Source organism: Myodes glareolus, chromosome 22 (assembly GCF_982192425.1).
Source record: "Myodes glareolus chromosome 22, mMyoGla1.1, whole genome shotgun sequence".
Lineage (NCBI taxonomy): Eukaryota > Metazoa > Chordata > Mammalia > Rodentia > Cricetidae > Myodes > Myodes glareolus.
Genome location: NC_142047.1, coordinates 24294179 through 24313145, shown reverse-complemented (window position 1 = coordinate 24313145; position 18967 = coordinate 24294179). Strand labels below are relative to the sequence as shown.

The following is an 18967-nucleotide window of genomic DNA, read 5'->3' as shown; positions in this document are numbered from 1 at the left end:
CACTGTGGGTGGTGCCATCCCTGGGCCGGTGGTCCTAGATTCTGTAATGAACAAGGCTGAGCAAGCCATGAGGAGCAAGCCAGTAAGCAACACTCCTCCAAGGCCTCTGCACCGGCTCCTGCCCTGTTGGAGTAGGACATTCTTCAATGATGGACTACAATGTGGAAGGCTAAGCCAAATAACATCCCCCAACCTGCTTTTGGTCATGGTGTTTTATTATAGCACTAGAAACCCTAACTAAGACACTTTAGTCGTTGGGATTACTTATTCAAAGTTCTTCACTTCAAAGTTCCCATCTCTACAGAGAGGATATACATGTTTTTTCATATTATGTGTCCTATCAAACAATGGCCTCTAAATGGTCATCAGTAAGACAGGCTAAATACATTCTGGTTCATTCATTACCAGAACGTTATACCACTACTAAAATAACACAAACTGTGAAAAGACACTAGGAATCTACTGTTGAACAGGCTATGGCATACATACATCTATAATCCTAGCACTTGGGAGACTCAGTCAGGAAGAACGCTGAACCCAAAATCTGCCTAGGCTACAGAGACCTCAGCTTAAAAAAAATGCTTATAGAAACTTCTAAAAGGCAATTTTATGGCAGATGAATAATCTCTGTGTATGACTTCAAGTATTCTCCACTGTGTTTAGATTTTCTAAAAACAACAGAAAACAGCAAAGCACAGTAGCTGACTCCTGTAATCCCAGCTCTTTGGAGACTGGGGCTGGAGGATTCCCAGAGCTCACGGCTATCAGGGCTATCAGCCTGGGGTGCAGAGTTAAAGACCCGCCAGTTACACAAGACCCTAGCAGAAAGGAAAGAGGGAAGGGGAAAAGAGCGAAGGGAGGGGACTAGAAGGAAGAAGGAGGGGCTGGTGAGGAGGAACCTGCATTCTGAAGCCAGCAATGGGTAGATCTGGACACTAACGCTTACCTGGGGGGCTGACGAGGAAACTCTGAGCCAGGTGTTTCTGGCCCCTGTGGCTCAGAATGTTGCTGAGAAAAAGACTGAAGAGGCTGCTGCTTCTGCTCTTCTGATGACCTCAAGCCCACAGAAGTGTGGAGGGCACGCGGCATCAGAGGTGATCGGCAGTGGGCCACTGAAACAGACACCAGACTGTTGGTCAGGGACATTCGCCGTGGAGCGCCGTGATAAAAATGAGGAGGTACACAGTAGGAATGCTCTGCAGGCACTCATCCCAATGTTGAGTCCCCAATAGATACCTTGAAAACAGAAGCCTTGAGACACATAAATTAGTTAACCGCAGACCTAGCTGTCCATTGGCCTGTCTGTAGCACCGGTCAGCTGTATGGCTGTATAAAACATTCCCCTTAGTATACAGATTAAAATAATTGTCTTAATTATTACTATGTGTGCATGACGTACACGGATAGTCATTCAATGACACACATTTGGAGCTCAGAGGATTCCTTTCTGGAGTTGGTTCTCTTTTTTTTTAAATTTTTTTTATGATTTATTTATCTTTTTATTTTTATGTGCATTGGTGTGAAGGTGTCAGATCCCCTGGAACTGGATTTTCAGACAGTTGTGAGCTGCCATGTGGGTGCTGGGAATTGAACCCGGGTCCTCTGGAAGAGCAGTCAGTGCTCTTAACCTCTGAGCCATTTCTCCAGCCCCTTGGTTCTCTTTTTTTAACCCTTACATCCATTCTGGGAATGGAACTCAGGTTGCCAGGTTTATGTGTCAAGCACCTTTACCCACTGAACCATCTTGCTGGCCCCATAATATTCAGCTTTTAAAACCCCATAGATTAAGAGTGTTAATCTCAACTTGCTCAATGACAATGTTAAGGTACCCTTCAAACGTGAAATGCTATACCTATGTACATAACAAGCCTACGTTCCAAGTGTTTACATGGCATTTCTTTTCCTTCTTTATCATGTTTGTGTGTATTGTGTACATGTTTGTATGTATGTGCGTAGGTGAGCATGCACAAGTATGTGGAGGTTTGAGGTCAGTTTTGGGAATCAGTCTCAATCTGTTCTTCCACATTACTGATTGACAGGGTCTCTCAAGCAGAACCAGAGCTTACTGATGTGGCTAGTCTTGCTGGCCTGCTTGAACTAGAGATCTCCAGTCTCCACCTCGGGGCTTCTTTTCTTTCTTTCAGTTTTTTTTTCTGTTTATTTTGTTTTGTTTCTGAGACAAGATCTCACTATGTAGTCCTGACTGGACTGACACTCACTACGAAGACCAGGCTAGCCTGAACTCACTATGTAGACCAAGCTGGCCTCAAACTCCCAGAAATATGCCTCTCTGACTCCTGAGTGCTGGATTAAAGGCGTGTACCACCACATCCAGCGTTTTTTGTGGGTTCTGAAGACCAGAATTCTAGTCCTCACACTCAAGCACTCTAACCTCCGAGCCAGCCCCCTAGCCCTTGCAGCCCCCTAACTTTAGGAAATATCAGCAGTGTCTCCTGTGTAAAAGTCCTTGCTAATTTTTTCTTCCCCAGCATTTTATCATCAGAATACAAGCTGAAGGAATTGTGAACATCTGTATATCCACTCCAGTTCTACGGATATGCTCTTCACTAGCATATTCCTGATTATTAGTGCAGCTCTCTAGGGTCCTGCATCTCCAACATTTCAGTCCATGTATCACTAGAGTTCACTGATTACTGTTCCTTTATGGATTGTTTATATATGACGAAATATACAAATCTTAATCATACCATTCCATGAGCGATGTAAAAAATACACTTGTATTAACATGAATCCTATGTAGACAGACATTACTATTACCCCAGAAAATTCCCTCCCACCCTTTCAGCTCCCATACCTCTGTTCTGAAATTTGCACCCTAAGTGAGTTTTTGCTTGTCCTGGGATTTTTTTTATCTACATGTTTTAATTTTTTTCTTTGAGGTTTCTTTTGTTTCATATATATTTTAAATTTTTGTTTGTTTGTTTGTCAAAACAGGGTTTCTCTGTGTAGCCCTGAATGTCCTAGAACTCACTCTATAAACCAGGTTGGCTTGGATTAAAGGTGTGCACCACCACCGTTTGGCTAATTTTTAAAGATTTACTTATGTGTATGAATGTTTTGCCTGAATGTATGTATATGTACCCCATGTCTGCCTGATGATCACAAGGAGAGAAGAGGGGTTTGGGAAGTGAACCCTGGACATCTGCAGAAACAGCACATGCTCTTAATTTCTCAAGCCCTGCTTAGTATATTTTTTTTTCAAAGATGCATTACTTTTTTATGAGTCTTTTGCCTGCGTGTAAATATTTGCACCATGTGAATGCCTGTGTCCATGGAGGCCAGAAGAGAATATCGGATCCATGACTGGTAGAAACTGAACTGGTGTCCTCTGGGAGAACTGCCAGTGCTCTTAACCACTGAGCCTTCTCTCCAGGACATTATTTAGTCTTTAATTATGTATATTGATGTCAGTTTGTGTGTGGGGATGAAGAAGGCATGAGATGCCCTGGAGCTGGAGTGAGCAGTGAGCTGGGAATCGAACCTGGGTCCTCTCAAGAACAGTATAAACTCTTAACTGCTGAGCCATCTCTCTAGGTTCCCAGATCAGTATAGTTTTAAAAGATAATCCTATGCAAGTCTTTGAGAAGTCTACAAGAACACTTACAAATGTTTTACTTTTTGTGACTCTCTGAAAACCCAAGTTCCTCGATCTGTCTTACTTTCTTTTGAGTGCATCTTTTCTCTTAACCCTTGTGCTCAAGCCTACATTAAAATAGGCTTAAACTCTGTTTTAAACACGCACACACAAAATATCAAAAGATCAGCTTATATTATGTTGAGACAGTCTTCCAAATAGCTCAGGTTGAGAGAGGACTACACGTTTGAAAAAGAAAAAAGTAATAAAAAGGAAAAGCATGGGGTTGGAGGGATGGCTCAGAGGTTCAGGGCACCACTGGCTGCTCTTCTAGAGTCCTGAGTTCAATTCCCAACAACTACGTAGTGGATCACAACCATCTATAATAGGATCTGATGCCCTTTTTCTGGCCTGCAGGCATACATGCAGGCAGAGCACTTATCAATATATAAATAAATTATGATGGCACACTCTTTTAAGCATTCAGAAAGCCAGGACAGACAGGCCAGTCTCTCTGAATTTAAGGTCAGTCATAGCAAGTTCCAGGTCAGTCAAGGACACTGTGAGACCCTGTCTCAAAAGTTTTAGAAAGGGAGGGGTGCTTTGGAGCCCCTGTTGCAGATTGCTTGCATAGCGCTACAAAAGACGAATGTTTGCCTTTTCAGGGTCCAGCCATTATAAAGTTGCTGCGAATACACTTCAACGTTTTGTGGACACGATTTCTTGATTAAATACCCAAGATTGAGTTTCTTGGACCCTGGTATTATTTAACTAAACATACCTTGTCTGAAACTTAAAATTGACAAAAAGGAAATCATTGAAAACAATAATATGGAAAGAAACACAGAACACCATGCATAAAAATCAGCATTTTGTTATATGCACAGAAAATAGAGCAAATACCCACAAAATTTGAAGTGAGGGGTTTCCCAAAGTATGGCTGTTAAATCTCTGCAGCTCGGAAATTTTAGTTGCATATTTATGTTAATGTGTTAGTATGGAAATATTCTATCTATAGACAGTGATTTTTGCTTTTCTACTTAATGACAATGTACAAAGTTTTTTTTTTAAAATAAAAGTCTAGATTAATGTGGAAGTAAAAATACTGAACATACGACAGCAATGATAGTAAAAGAATGTCACCAACTTAGTGACGTGGTGTGGCAACGACTGACTCTGAAGAAAGACCGGGCTGGACGCTCTCTGGCGGTTCTACTTGTCCCTCCAGCGAGGCTGGCCCAGTGCCCATGGCAACGGAACTAAGAACGCTTCTGCAACGGACGAGCTCGGTGACCTTGGGTACACCGAGCCCTCTCTGAAGCTCCATTACCTCTGGGGAACCGGGGTGACAGGCCTGCTCCGCTGCTTTTGCCCCTCACAGCTCCAGTGTGGAGATCGAAATTCGCTAAGTGATTTGTTTTTTTTCCCCAGCTCGAGACTCCAGGGGTTCCACGCCGATGCCCTTCACATTTACCTTGCTATCCCCCACCATGGCCTTTCTCGCCCTATGCCAAGCCCAGGCCCGCGCCGCTTCTCCTTCCCCCCTGTCCCCCGCGCCCGGTCTCGGTCGTCACCTCACCGGGCAGGCACCGCAGCTGCAGGAGCCTCCAGCCTACCCGGCCGAGGACGCCAGACACTGCTGCCGTCGCCGCCATCTTGGAAGTGGGCACGCACGCCGACGGCGGCGACGTGCCGGGCAGCGTCACGCCGTCAGGGGCGGGGCCGCGTCTACCTTCGAGGACTGGGTGCTGTGCCGCGTCTTCCCGCGAGAGACCGGAGACGAGAAGCCGGCGTCTGCGAAGCGGGTATTCAGGGTAGAAGGAAGGTGAGCTCGTTCTGGGCAGCTCGAGCACCCGATCGGGCCTAACGGGCCTCCTCGGCTCACTCTCATCCTCCGTCCTCTCGTTTCTGCCCCCCGCGCCGTCATTGGCTTGCCTTGGGGAAGCCGGTGTGAGGGATCACGGTGACCAGGGCCCCGCATGCGGCGGCATTTATGTCGCCGGGGCTCGTCTGCCGCCTCTTTTTCTCGTGAAACCCGGAGCTGGCATCGGGATCGCCAGTTTACTCATAGCTATCTGTGGTGACCTTGGGTCTCCTTCAGGACATCTGGCGGAAAGCACGAAAGCAGGGGAGAACCTGGAGTCACAGGTTGTCCCTTTGAGCCTGGCACTTATTTCCGACTTAACTGGGATGCTTGTTTATAAAACGAACCCAGGCTTTTGTCCGGAGAATTGACCCTGTGGTCCAGGGATCTAGCTTTAACAAACCATTTGTAAGTTTGGGAGAGGCTTGCTTCTTAGCGTCTGGCGTACCTCAAGATATAGTCTTCAGAGGGGAGCTGAGCGACTCGCTGCTCCACCAGGGAAGGAGCAAATACTGTGTATTTATTGTCATGATTCTGGAGGGAGCATTTATGTGGAGGACAGAGGACAACTTTGTTTTTCATCAGACTGTGGCCACCTCCTTTGTGACATGGTCTCTGGTGGCCTGAAGCTCACCAGTTAAAGGCTGGATCGGCTGGCCAGACTGCCCTCCTCCAGCTCCCCGGTGTTGGATTACTTACCCGGCCAAATAAGCTTTTTAAAAAATACATATATTCTACTTTGTATTATTTTATGGGGGGTTGACATGTGTAGAATGGAAGTCAAGATAACTTTCAGGAGTTAATTCTCTACTTCCTTGGGTTCTGAGGATTGAATTCAGGTTGTCAGGCTTGTATAGCAAGTGCCCTTACTCATTGAATCATCTCAATGGCCCACACATCCAGCTTTTCTATGGGTTCTGGGACTTGAACTCAAGGCCTTGTGCTTTCAAAGCGTCAGCTTTACCCACCTAGCTGTCCCCAGAGCCCTGATAATGGTTTTGAGACAAGAGTTTCACTGAAGGGTCCATGTTGTCCTCAGAACTCGGGATCCCTCTTCACTATCCTAAGAGGGCTGGGATTGCAGGCAAGTGCCATTCTCGGCTATTAAATTGGTGTTTGTTTGTTTTTGTGGTATTGAAGTCTGAACTCAGGACCATATACATGCTAGCTAAGTACTCACCACTGAACTGTAACCCCCATCCCTAATGAGTGACACCTGCAACAATGCATTGTGTCATATCCAGCCCTCTTAAATGGGCCCACAAGCCTAAGAATCTGCTTGTTGGGTGCCTTAAAGATAAATATGGCCATCTCCAGTCGTCAGACGTTTGCTCTTGTTCTTACTCCCTGCTGGTAACTTTTTTTAAAAACAGGGTCTCACTATGTAGCTGAACTTGATGTGTAGACCAGACTGGCCTTGAACTCCCAGAGATCTGTCTGCCTTTGTCTAGGAAGTTCTGGTACTAAAGGCGAATACCAGCACACACGGCTGCTAGGAACATTTTTGGAAAGTCTTGGGTGGCTGCTGTCAGCTGGAGAAGCATCTAACAAACAAGGTCAATTATGTGACGTTGACGTCCACTTCGCCTCTCTGAAGTTGTGAAACAGCCCTGAGTCACAGCTCCTGAGTATGCTGGCTTAGGTGCTGGATTTTTTTATATATATAGTTCTGGTTTTGTTTTTAAACAGATTTGCCACACTAACAAAAAATCTGATGAAAATTGTCATACTTTGGCCCTACAGCTTAAAAAAATTGTCTATTCAGGAAAGGGTGACTGAAAACTGTAGGTGTGTGTGTTTTGGTGAGGGGAGGTTTAAGGTTTAATTTACTCATGAGGTCCCTCTTCTTCATGGAAAGAATGTTCTGTTTACACTCCGCTAACTTACTGACCCAGTCCCACTGGTACTGGACGTCAAAGGCGAGGCTCTCCGTGGGTTCTAAGGATGGAAAGGAACCTTTACATTCTCCCCTTCCAAGCATCTGTAAGGAGAGAGGTTTTACCAAGACTGTTGGAAACAAAGACAAACTACAGATTATTTCATTGAGCTCTGTGGACCAGCATCTGCCGAGCGCTTTACATAGCTTACTGTTCCAGGGTTTCTTACCAGTCTTAAAAACATGAGGTTGTTTATTGACAAGGAGACTCGGAAAGGCTGACTTGCCATAGTCCTGTCCCTAATGAAACAAGTAGCGGGCAGATGTACAGGCTGCTCATTTTTAATAACTTGCTACCCAGCAGTAAGTACTCTTGTCTTCCCGGCAGGCTCTTGGTTGATCCCATGTTACCCAATTGAAAGATTTGCAGGGTTTCTTTCTCAAAGTCATGTGGCAGTTAGAAGCTGTTCATTCTTGACGGTGTGCTTTTTAGGGATTTAAAATCCCGCACTAAAGAGCCAGACTCCTGCCTGTCTGATAACCACGTGGCGTCCTCTTGGGCTTTGTGCTGAGTCAGGATAGCACAGAGCTGGTGTTCGCAGGAAGAAACTAGCCAAAAAGGTGTGGTGGAGCGAGAATGCAATAGGGAGAGAGTCACTTTGGAGTGGAAGTCAGATTTTGAATCTAGCTAGCAGAGGGTTTCAATTTTGCTGTAGACATTAAAACCATTAGTAGCATTTCTAAAATGACAAAGCACTGTGTAATCAAAGGTGACGCTGGTTAAAGGTCATAGTTTTTAGATACAAAGGTGAACAGTTTTCAAGCCAAGCATGATGTTGCATACCTGTAATCCTAGTACTTGGGAATTAGAGGAGGCAGGATCAGAAGTTCAAGGCCAACTTGGGCTAGATGAGACCCCCCCTCCCCCCAAAAAAAGTAACGGGAAAATGAAATAAGTTATGTTTTATTTTTTTGTGTGTGGCCATTTGTGCCCCACCTGCACATGTGGAGGTCACAGGACAACCTGTAGAAGTCAGTTCTTTCTCTCCGTGTGGTGCATGAAGACTGCGCTCAGATCATCAGGCTTGGCCACAAGTGTTTTTACTTACCAGCTGGTGCATCTGCTGGCCCCTGGATGTTGTTATAGAAGGGGAGTGTAAGGACATGTGACCTAAATGCAGCCTGGGGGTGTGGTGGTGTCACTCTCGCAGAGTCGGCCATCTCTGCAGAAGTCAGAAGTGTTCAGAATGAGCCTGCTACCACTGCTTCTTTGTTTCCCGTATTTGAAGCTAGAAACATGGTGCATTAATGTTTAAGGAAGGATTAGCTGACAGATATCCCTTGGCCTCCTTCACAGTGGGCAGACTTGCGTATCAGGTGGAAGAGAAAACTAACCTGGTTGAGATACTTTCATAGTTACACAGATCTGGATTCGAGTCCCAACTTTTGTTTTACCCACACAATATTGGTTGTGTACAGTGTTGGCTGACCCAGATCTTTAACTGTACATTGGGAGTAACCTAATATCAGCTATTCTGAGGGTCATTTGAGATAATGTGTATATAAGGTGTGTTTCAAAGAGGCTGGAAAGTAGTGTTAGTCACTGTAGATTTGGTGCAATTGAATTTTTATAAGTAATGTCAAGAAATATAAGTATTGAAAAAGTATTTAATTTGCAAATTTTAAATATCTTTTTTTAAAACTTTAACTATGGTTAGGCTAGCTGCCAATGTATTGCCTTCCTCTATGAGTCATCCCTGCCTAATGAATGCCCTGTTTGTTTTATAGTCAGCTCAGACTCTCTAGCCTTTTTACTTGATTCTAATCCCCTTTTCTTGACGTTGCCGTATCCGTTTTGTCTACCTGTCTTGTCAGGGAATGTTGGGATTATGAAACCTTGAGACTGAAGGTTCATTTAGTCAAAATCTTAGGGTTTACACCAAGCTGTAATACATCCTCAGTGGGAAATTGTTAGAAGTAGGTTATGATTCTAATCATACTTGATGATAACTCAGGGATTAAATTCCACTGTTGTCTTGATTTCTCTTGCCAATAGCTTTTAGGTACGGCTGCATTGCAGGAATGGCAGAGTTTGGGATCTCCCCTGGCCAGCTTGTGGTGGTATTCTTTGACAAGTCATCTCCTGAGGAGGCCCTAAAAAAACTGGTAGATAATCTTCAAGGGCTAACTGGCAGTGAGGGCCAAGTGTTCACGGAGAACCTCAGCCAGCTGCTGCAGTGTGAGTACCTCCTGCCTTTTCATCTCTTCCCCATACTTAAGTTTTGTTGGTCACCCCATTTTTTGGGCACACTTGGGCATGTTGTTGGTAATTTCTGTGTGTTCTTTTCTTTGGTGGCTGTTCCTCATTCTAAAAATCTCGTTTTTTACTTCTTACCCTGATCTTATGGAGGCTGAGGAATTAGGGCGATACAGGGCAGAACAGAGTCTTAGCCCCCTTCTGCTGCTATGGGGGCTTCATTCTCCTGGGGTGATACCGTACCCTCTGTGGGAGGTCTGTGGGAGGGTTGGGAGATGGCTCCCCAGGTAGGCAACTGTTCCTTATTCTTTTCAGCTGCCCATAAAGAATCCAGCTTTGACGTTATTCTGTCGGGCGTAGTCCCAGGAAGCACCTCTCTGCACAGTGCTGAGGTTCTGGCTGAGATGGCCCGAATCCTTCGGCCAGGGGGATGCCTTTTTCTGAAAGAGCCAGTGGAGACAACTGTAGGTAAGGATGTCTACTCAGAAGGCGAACGTTTAGCACAGCCGAGTCTTTGCATGCGCACGCTGTCTCCCGAGCCAGAGGGACCACTTGGAGATGAGCATTCTGTAGTAGTTTTCCCCCAGCTTTGACATATGACGCCATTAATGGGGGTTTTCCTTGACAGTTAACAATGACAAAATGAAGACGGCCTCTAAGCTGTGTTCTGCCCTGACTCTCTCTGGCCTCGTGGAAGTAAAAGAGGTAGGTGTGTAGAGATAGCCGTCCTTGTTAGGTGTGTAAACCTTGGGTGACGGAGTTGGTCCGTATAGCTGGGGACAAGTAAGGCTAGAGGTGCTGCACAGAATTAGAAGGTAATTTGAAGCTTGCTACCTGAGAGATAAATACGAGATGCCTTGAAGAAGAAACCCCTGGGAGCAGATCCCTTCTGAAGACTCTGAGTGGCTGGTACTGGTCTTCCTGGAACTGTTGAACAGTGGTGGCTGTGCTCCAGGGAAACAGAAGGTTTGCTGCTTCTCCCCGTTTCAGTGTACACAAGTAGGCCTGGATGGAATACTGTCCCTTAGACCCTGGTGGGCATCTAGACTGCGGATGGGTGCTGTGCGTTTATGACAGTTGAGTAGAGTTCAAGTTAAGCAGAGGCATTTATAATTTATAGTTCCATATTCTTCTCCAGAAACTAAACATGAGAATATTAGCAGTTCCTTGGTTTTGGAGAGGTGTTATTCCATGATAATTGTTATTGTTATATTTCTGATGTTTTAAAATGCGATTCAGGGCCTTAAGTTCTTTTCTGAGACAGACTCACTGTTGAATGTTGTCCAGGCTGGCCACAAGGCCGGCTTGGTGAGACAGTGGCTGGAGAAGCAAGAACTGATGTGATGGATATTTTCAATTGCAGTTGCAACGGGAGTCCTTAAGCTCGGAGGAGGTGCAGTCTGTCCAGGAACACCTAGGCTACCACAGTGACAGCCTGCTCTCAGTTCATATCACTGGCAAGAAGCCAAACTTTGAAGTAGGCTCTTCCAGCCAGCTTAAGCTTTTAACTAACAAGAAGACTTCTTCAGGTAAGGCTAGCCTGGGGCCATCCTATATGGGTAGACCTGAGGAGCATGTTAGAAATTGAACCATGATCTAAATATTCTTAGATTAGTCCTTTTTTTAAATTTTTTTTTATGATTTATTTATCTTTATTTTATGTGCATTGGTGTGGAGGTGTCAGATCCCCTGGAACTGAATTTTCAGACAGTTGTGAGCTGCCATGTGGGTGCTGGGAATTGAACCTGGGTCCTCTGGAACAGCAGTCAGTGCTCTTAACCGCTGAGCCATTTCTCCAGCCCTAGATTAGTCCTTTTATTTCTGTCATTTGCCAGTTGCAGAATGTTCCCTGTGCTTTTATCTTAGACTTATCAGTATTCAAACCTGTAATAATATGTAGCTGTTTCCTAGTGCGCTGAGGCCCCCTCATCTTGGAGGCCTGAGTCTCTTGTTCAGTTGATGCTGTTTCTTCAGGCTCTGGGAGGATGGGTTTATTCTCAGGAGACATCACTATGGTGATAATGGTGCACAAGGTCTCTCGTTCAGTTTCCAGGGCTTTTTTTCTTTTCCTTTCTCTTTTTTGACCGGGAGGGATTGAAATAGACTTTCTCTATGTATCCCTGACTGTCCTGGAACTTGCTCTGTAGACCAAGTTGGCCTGGAACTCATTCAGAGAGATCATCTGCCTCTGCCTCCCAAGCGCTAGGATTGAAAGCGTGCGCCACCACCTCCTGGCTAGGGCTTTTTTTCTATGCCTGTAAAGTCACAAACTTATTTCTAAAGATTGTTTGCTAGTTTGATTAATGCGTGTTTTGTATATTTCAGAATTTTAAAATTGTAAATATTGCTTAATATTTTTATATGTGCAACAGCCATTTTTAACATGCCTTTTTGAGTTAATGTTTTCATACATTCATACAGAAAAATGTTTTTTTGTCTTGACATTTTCATATGCATCATTGTACCTTGCTCCTACCAACCCCTGTAGATACTATTTTAATGTTTTTGTCAGAGCTGTAATCACAGCATTGTTGGTTTGATTTTGATGGAAAAATCCTCCCGGATGCATCCTGTTGAAATGCTAAAAAACAAAACTCATGTTTCTTCTGCTCAAAAGTTACGTCACATTTGTGTGCATGTGTTGCTCGTCTCTCATCCTTGCTGTGACTGCTTTCTCATATCTAAGTTGTTTCTTGGATGTGAGGAATGCAGAGATGTAACAGATGTTTGCGGCATATCCATATCCATACTGCATTCTTCTGCTATCTAGCCTCCAGTCTTTTTTGTTTGTTTGCTTGTTTGTTTTTTCTATTTTTTTGAGACTGGGTTTCTTTGTATAATCTTGACTGTCCTGGAACTAACTCTGTAGACCAGGCTGGCTTCGAACTTACAGAGATCCTCCTGCCTCTGCCTCTCAAGTACTAGAATTAAAGGTGTGCACCACCCCTACCCAGCTAGCCTCAATCTTTATGAAGTACTTTGACCTCAATTTCTGGTCCCCACTTCTTTGTCTTTTGAGTGGCAGGAATTAGAGGCCTATGTTCTCAAACTTGTTCTCAGGAAATATTTGGACCTTTGATTTCATGGTTCCTGGAGGGTTGGGACAGCTTAGGTCCCCAGTTGACCTTGTGGACGTTCTGAGCATCCAGCTGTGGCAGTGATGATCCCTGGTGGTGTGCGGACCCTAAAGGCCTTACTGAGGATTTGCCCCTCTAAATCACCAGCCCTGAGACTCTTAGATTGTTTCTGGTGTCCTGACCCAGATGCAGAATGTTCTGTCATTGGCTTACCTGGCCACCAGCAGCCTAGAGTTTTTTTATGTAACAGGCTCGCACGAGGCTAAATCTTTGCTGTTTTTGAAGTTGCTGATATTTCTCTCATTTGATTCTTAAATTATCTGCAGCGAGTGCCAAAACCTACGTTATAGGGGTGTAAACTGAGGTAACAAGGAAAAGGCAGCATGGAATGGAGGTTGTAGCCTCATCTACCCTCAGCTATAAAACCAGGGTGGCAGGCACCTCACAGAGTTGTTAGTAGGGTTAGGCGAGGTGGTGGAAGTGCTGGTGGACCGCCTAGCTCAAAACAGGCCTGCAGCGAATGCAGACTTGACTATGTGGAGCCGAGTGTGAGCCTCCCCTCTGTCTGCCCGTCTTTCTCTTCTCGTCTCCACGGGTGCTAAGGCTTGTAGTTCGCTTCTCACTGTTTAAAGAGTTCTTTTTCTCTTATGGACTCAGTGAAGCCTGTTGTGGATCCTGCTGCTGCCAAGCTCTGGACTCTCTCAGCCAATGACATGGAGGATGACATGGTGAGTTGGCTCTGAAAGTCACTTGACTGCTCCCTCTCGGGCTTCACATTAAGTGTGAACAGCTGTAGTGAAAAGTGGCCTTAAATTTTTGTTTTAATTTTGTGTGTATGAGTGTCTGTCTGTCTGCTTATCTGTATGTATGTACACTGTATGCGTGCCAGGTACCCTCGAAGCCCAGAAGAGGGTATTAGATCGCCTGGAACTGGAGTCAAGTTACAGGTAGTTATTAGCTGCTGAGTGGTTACTAGAAACCAAACCCACATCCACTGCAAGAGCAGCAAGTACTTTTAACCACTGAGCCATGTCTCCAGCTCTGAGAGTGGCCTTTAGATTTGTAAGTGTGAATGTGCTTAAGACCCAGCATATTGCAGTGCCTGAGTTTGGTGTCTTTTATTAGTAGCATTTTAAATTTATTTTTATAGTATCTTCTTCATGTAGATGGAAGTTTCTGTCCCACCTAGTCCCATAGCCATTCAGTCCCAAAGAAACACACAAAGGCTTATATTAATTATAAACTGTTTGGCCTATTGCTGAGGCTTATTGCTAACTAGCTCTTACAACTTAAATTAACCCATAATTCTTACCTATGTTTAGCCACATGGCTTGGTACCTTTTTTTAGTAAGGTATTTCCATCTTGCTGTCTCTCTTTCTGGATTACGACTGACTCTCACTGCCTTTCCCCATCCCAGAATTCTTAGTTTGGTTGCCCCACTTCCTGCTTGATTATTGGCCAGTCAACATTTTATGAAATCAAATATGAATGACAAATCTTTGCAGTGTTTAAGAGCATTTTCCCCTACATATTTTCTTGTCTTCCCTTTACATGAAATAGCAAAGATTTTTGTAGACTTAAACCAGGAAAGGATTTAGCAGCTGAGGTATTTTATTGACGTCTCTCTAGGCAATTGAATACTGACTAAATAAAATTCAGTGAAAGTCATTGAATGCTCACTGTCTTGAACTTAGTGTTCATACCTTTGATCTGTCATATCTATAAGAAATTTAAGCTGGACCATGGTGGTAAATACCTTTAGTCCCAGAACTTGGGATGCAGAGGCAGATGAATTACTGAGTTTGAGGCCAGCTTGATTCTAGGCCAGTTATGACTACACAGAGAAACCCTGTCTTGAAAAACCAAAAAGAAAGAGAGAGAAAGAAAATTGTTTAAACACCTTTTTTACTATTGAGGCAAGAGTGATGAGCAAAATATGAGCATGGTTGATGCTCTCAGAATTTATAGATACAACTGTTCACATTTACAAAAAAGTACACAAATGTATGTGTAATTTTTTATATGTATAATTATTTGCTTTTACTCGTGAAATTTTATGGAAAATGTTTTGCTTCCATTTGACTTTATTGCCATGATTATCCATATGTTGAAATAAATACAGCATATCTCTTTATTTCACCTGCTCCCACTTTCACTATGCACACGCGTGTGTGTACACATACATGCGCACACGTTCTCTACATAGTATCAGTCAGTTTTGCATCTATTTCTGGCCTCATGCAATTTCCTACGGACCATCGGCCTCTTCAGCACGTGGCATAGTTCACAGTGGGTGTAGCTTTGACTTTGCCTTGTACGTGCATGCTCTCAGCCTGTGATTACCTCAGCGTTTCATCAGAGAGGCCGCGGCTGTGTTCTTAAGTGTTGTGCTCACTCTCCAGGATCTCATTGACTCAGATGAACTGCTAGATCCAGAAGATTTGAAGAAGCCCGACCCAGCCTCCCTGAAGGCCCCTTCATGTGGGGAAGGGAAAAGGAGGAAGGCCTGTAAGAACTGGTGAGTGCTGGGGGCAGGTCTGGGCTGCAGCTCCTTCTCCAGTGGTCATCTATTTCTCTGCCTCTTCTCCTGAGAACGGGCTTTCCTGTGAGATGTGAGGTACATAGAGAACTAGATAGAATAAGAAACAGATGTATCCTGGCTGGGCACCCCAGGACTCGGGAGGCCGAAGCAGGCAGATCTCTCTGAGTTCCAGCTACCCTGATCTACATAGAGAGTTCAGGCCAGCAAGGCTTCCACAGTGAAACCCTGCCTCAAAACAACCAAAGGAGAAAAGAAAAGAAAGTATCATAGTATTCCCAATTCCCAGGTCAGAAGTCATTTTAAGCGCTCAAAGACTATCCTGCTGTTTTCTGTCTCTAGATGACCCTGATAATAAGACAGGCCAGCTGTCTTTGATCCTTCCCTAAATCCAGAATGTCACTTTCTCCATTTTGTAAAGAGATCCTTGGGGCCCTCGTTTCTTGCTATCATTTTGGGTGGTTTGTCGTGTGTCAGGTGTCATCTGTTCTCTTGTGCACTGACCACCCAGTTTTCCTTCCTTCCTTCCTTCCTTCCTTCCTTCCTTCCTTCCTTCCTTCCTTCCTTTCTTTCTTTCTTTCTTTCAGATAGGGTTTCTCTGTAGCTTTGGCGCTTGTCCTGGAACTAGCTCTTGTAGCCCAGGCTGGCCTCAAACTCACAGAGCTCCATCTGCCTCTGCCTCCCAAGTGCTAGGATTAAAGGTGTGCACCACCACTGCCTGGCTCATCCAGTGCATCTTTACAGTCTTAAAAAGCCAAGTCTGTGGTCCTGGGCGAAATGTTTATTTTGTTTGTGAGTTTTTGTCTGAGTAGCATGTGACTTAGGTGTTGAACCTCTTTGGTTCTTTTTGTTTGCTTATTTTTGAGATGGGGGTTTTACTGTGAAGCCCTAGCTGGCCTGGAACTTGCTTTGTAGAGCTGGGTGGACTTGAACTCACAGAGACTGAGTGTTGACTTTAGAGGTGTCTCAACCACATCTTGCTGGTCCTGTCGTTTTTTTTCCCCCTCGTTTAGTTTACATTTTTCAGGTTTTTCCTTTTGTTCCTTTCTGGGAGATTATCAATCTTCTAAACCTTTTGTTATTGTTTTCTTCCTCCTATTATGATTTTAGTTTGTAGTTTTCTCTTTGGTATTGTGCCCTCCCCCCAATATGTTGATCATCGTTTTTCATTTGGATATAAAGAAGCTAGTATCCTCCCCTGACTTTTTGAGACAGAGGCTCTCTATATCCCTGACTGTCCTAGAACTCACTGTGTAGATCAGACTGGCTTCGAACTCACTGGCTTCTTCTGCATTTGCCTCTCAGTGCTGAGATTAAAAGTATGGGCCATCATGCCCTACTCTGCTTTTTATGTTGCTGGGTTTTTTGTTTGTCTATTTATTCATTTTAGTATGTTTTTGACTTTTCAAAGCAGGGTTTCTGTCCTTGGCTCTCCTGGAACTAGCTCTGTACACCAGGCTGGCCTTGAACTCAGAGATTCACCTGCGTCTGTCTCCTGGGCGCCACTACTGCCTAGCTATTTTATTTTATTTTTGCTACTTAATTGTTTTTGTACACTGGTACACATGAAGGGATCCAAACTTGAGTCCTCTGCAAGAGCAGTATGCACTTGTTAACTGCTGGTCCATCTCTTCAGCCCTTTCTCTCCTTCTCTGTTCCTTCCAAGAAGTCTTTTTCTTCTTGTTGGCCTCCTGCTCCCTGGTTAGAGGATTTCCTGGGATGCTTGGTGGTCATAGCCTTCATAATTAAAAAGTGAAGGACAGAGTCAGGTGTGGTGGTGCATAGTTAGAATATCAGCATGCAGGAGGCTGAGGCAGGGTTGCAAGTTCAAAGTTAGCTTGGACTATATAACAAGACTCTCAAAAACTTCTTAACACAAACAAGAACACGCTGATCATGTTAACCGAGCATCGAGGTGTATTGATTGGTTCACTTTTATCAACCTAGGTGGATGTTCTGTAGTTCTGGTAGTTTGAGAGGTGAAGTTGTAGGTATCTGTGTCATTCTGTCCTGACGTGGAAGCTTTGTGTTGGTGTTTGTACTAGTGTGGGGCAGGGCCTGGCTTGTTTATTCGTCCACTGGTTGTTTTTATTATATTTTTCATTTGTTTGTATTTTGAGATAGTCTCTCAATATAGTTCAGGCAGACCTTAAACTTGGAGTTGTTCTCCAGTGCTGGATTCCAGGCCTGACGGCCACGTGCAGCCCTCGTCAGGCTCTAGGTGTTCCGATTTCCCAACGTTTACAAATGAGAGGAATGCAAGTGAAAATTCAGATTTTCTTCTGTTTATTGTTTTTGTATGTTTGTGGTGTTGGGGATTAAGCCCAGGGTCCTATACATGCTAGGCGCGGGCACTGCCGCTGAATTGCATCTCAGTTCCTTCTGCTCTTGAGTTTGGAAACTGGCGACTTTGCTGTCTTCCCCAGCAGCCTCGCCCCAAGCCTGCTGGTTCCGTAGCATTAACTTGAAAAGTCTTGAAATGTATATAGTGCTGTTAGAGACTGGAAGTTTCTGAGCGGTGACAAGTCTATTCATCAGCCGTTGGTTTCCCCCCAGCACCTGTGGCCTTGCAGAAGAACTGGAAAGAGAGAAGTCAAAGGAGCAGGGCACTCAGCCCAAGTCAGCCTGTGGAAATGTACGTACCTGCCCCTTACCATCGTGTGCCCACTCCTGTGACATCAGGACACAGACTAGCTGAACTCAAGGGATTTGTGTCAGGTTTTCTCATAGGCCAGTGTGAAAGGCCATGTATAGCTGTGATGAGAGAGGCTGTCAGCGTTCTCGATCCCGTGTCCGTGTTATTTCTTTATTTTGCAAGCCCAAGTCTCTTCTTTGGTGTGGGATGTAGTTAACTCAGCGACTTGGCTGACGTTGTTGTGATCCTATAGTGATCCTCAGGGCTGCCTGAGATACCAGCTCTTGCCTCCTTCAGATGGGGCTTGCCCGCTAGCTCAGGCAGGCCGTAAACTTGTCTCAGCCTCCCAAGCACAGCAATTACAGGTGTATATCACCTCACCTGACTGGAACCCTTAGTGACTGACTTCATAAAACAAGAGACCTGTAGGCATACTAAGATGTCCTTTGTCCCTTAGCCTCTTTGGGTGACTCTTGCTTTCTCCACAGTGCTACCTGGGGGACGCTTTCCGATGCGCCAACTGTCCCTATCTTGGGATGCCAGCCTTCAAGCCTGGAGAACAGGTGCTCCTGAAAAACAGCAATCTCCAGGATGCCTAGGAGGAACCTCAGGCACACACACCTCCTCCTCCAGCAAACTCCTGACCCTCAGCCCCACCACTGCCTCCTCCCACTCTGAGAACACCCGCAGGGAGAGGCTTGTAGCAGAGTGAAGTCGCGGTGGTGCGGTGCTGTGTGGTGCTGCTATGTCTTGAAAGACCAAGGTATGAGGGACCTGCCTCTTGATAGTGTTAGGAGAAGGTGCACCCTAAGGAACTCCGCTCCTGGTGGGACCGTGCTGACCTCTCCACCCTTGAGGCTAGACCCTTGAGTATTTATGCTGTAGAAGCTCCAGGCTCCTCTCGGTGACGCTGCCACCTACTGATCTTCAGTGTGCAATTCTTGGAGCCGTGGGTCAGCTGTCATAGGACCTTAGGGGCACCAAAGAAGTCACTCCCCAGTTGCTGTGATCCATCTGTGTCCCTCAGCCCTTCCCACCTCACCCCATTTTGCTGTAGTGTTGTATCTATGTCCTGATGTCATCTCTGTTAAGCAATGATAGTAAACTTCTATGTTTCTATGTG

The 18967-nt window shown here is 45.0% G+C and overlaps 2 protein-coding genes across 2 annotated transcripts in view; one reads left to right on the top strand and one right to left on the bottom strand.

Annotated features, from left to right (window-relative positions):
- The window catches only part of Coq9 (coenzyme Q9), a 17526-nt gene extending 12223 nt beyond the window's left edge, over window positions 1–5303 (bottom strand). The window contains exons 1-2 of the mRNA XM_048432222.1: window positions 5175–5303; window positions 947–1112 (exon numbers count right to left, since the gene is read on the bottom strand). Coding sequence (XP_048288179.1) covers window positions 947–1112; window positions 5175–5250 — 242 coding nt within the window. The 5' untranslated portion in view covers window positions 5251–5303. The remainder of the gene's footprint in view (window positions 1–946; window positions 1113–5174) is intronic.
- On the top strand, window positions 5291–18967 carry Ciapin1 (cytokine induced apoptosis inhibitor 1). The gene is made up of 9 exons (XM_048432252.3): window positions 5291–5420; window positions 9392–9574; window positions 9908–10060; window positions 10221–10297; window positions 10956–11121; window positions 13327–13397; window positions 15073–15188; window positions 17766–17844; window positions 18333–18967. Exons 2-9 carry the CDS (start codon window positions 9418–9420, stop codon window positions 18441–18443), a joined length of 930 nt encoding a protein of 309 aa, XP_048288209.3. The 5' UTR covers window positions 5291–5420; window positions 9392–9417; the 3' UTR covers window positions 18444–18967.

Excerpts from the sequence above, each read along its gene's own strand:
- Ciapin1 (XM_048432252.3), top strand. The coding sequence starts at position 9,418 with ATGGCAGAGTTTGGGATCTCCCCTGGCCAGCTTGTGGTGGTATTCTTT. Across the intron at positions 13,398-15,072 it reads ATGACATGGAGGATGACATG|GATCTCATTGACTCAGATGA; the intron begins GTGAGTTGGCTC and ends CTCACTCTCCAG. Across the intron at positions 15,189-17,765 it reads AGGAAGGCCTGTAAGAACTG|CACCTGTGGCCTTGCAGAAG; the intron begins GTGAGTGCTGGG and ends GTTTCCCCCCAG.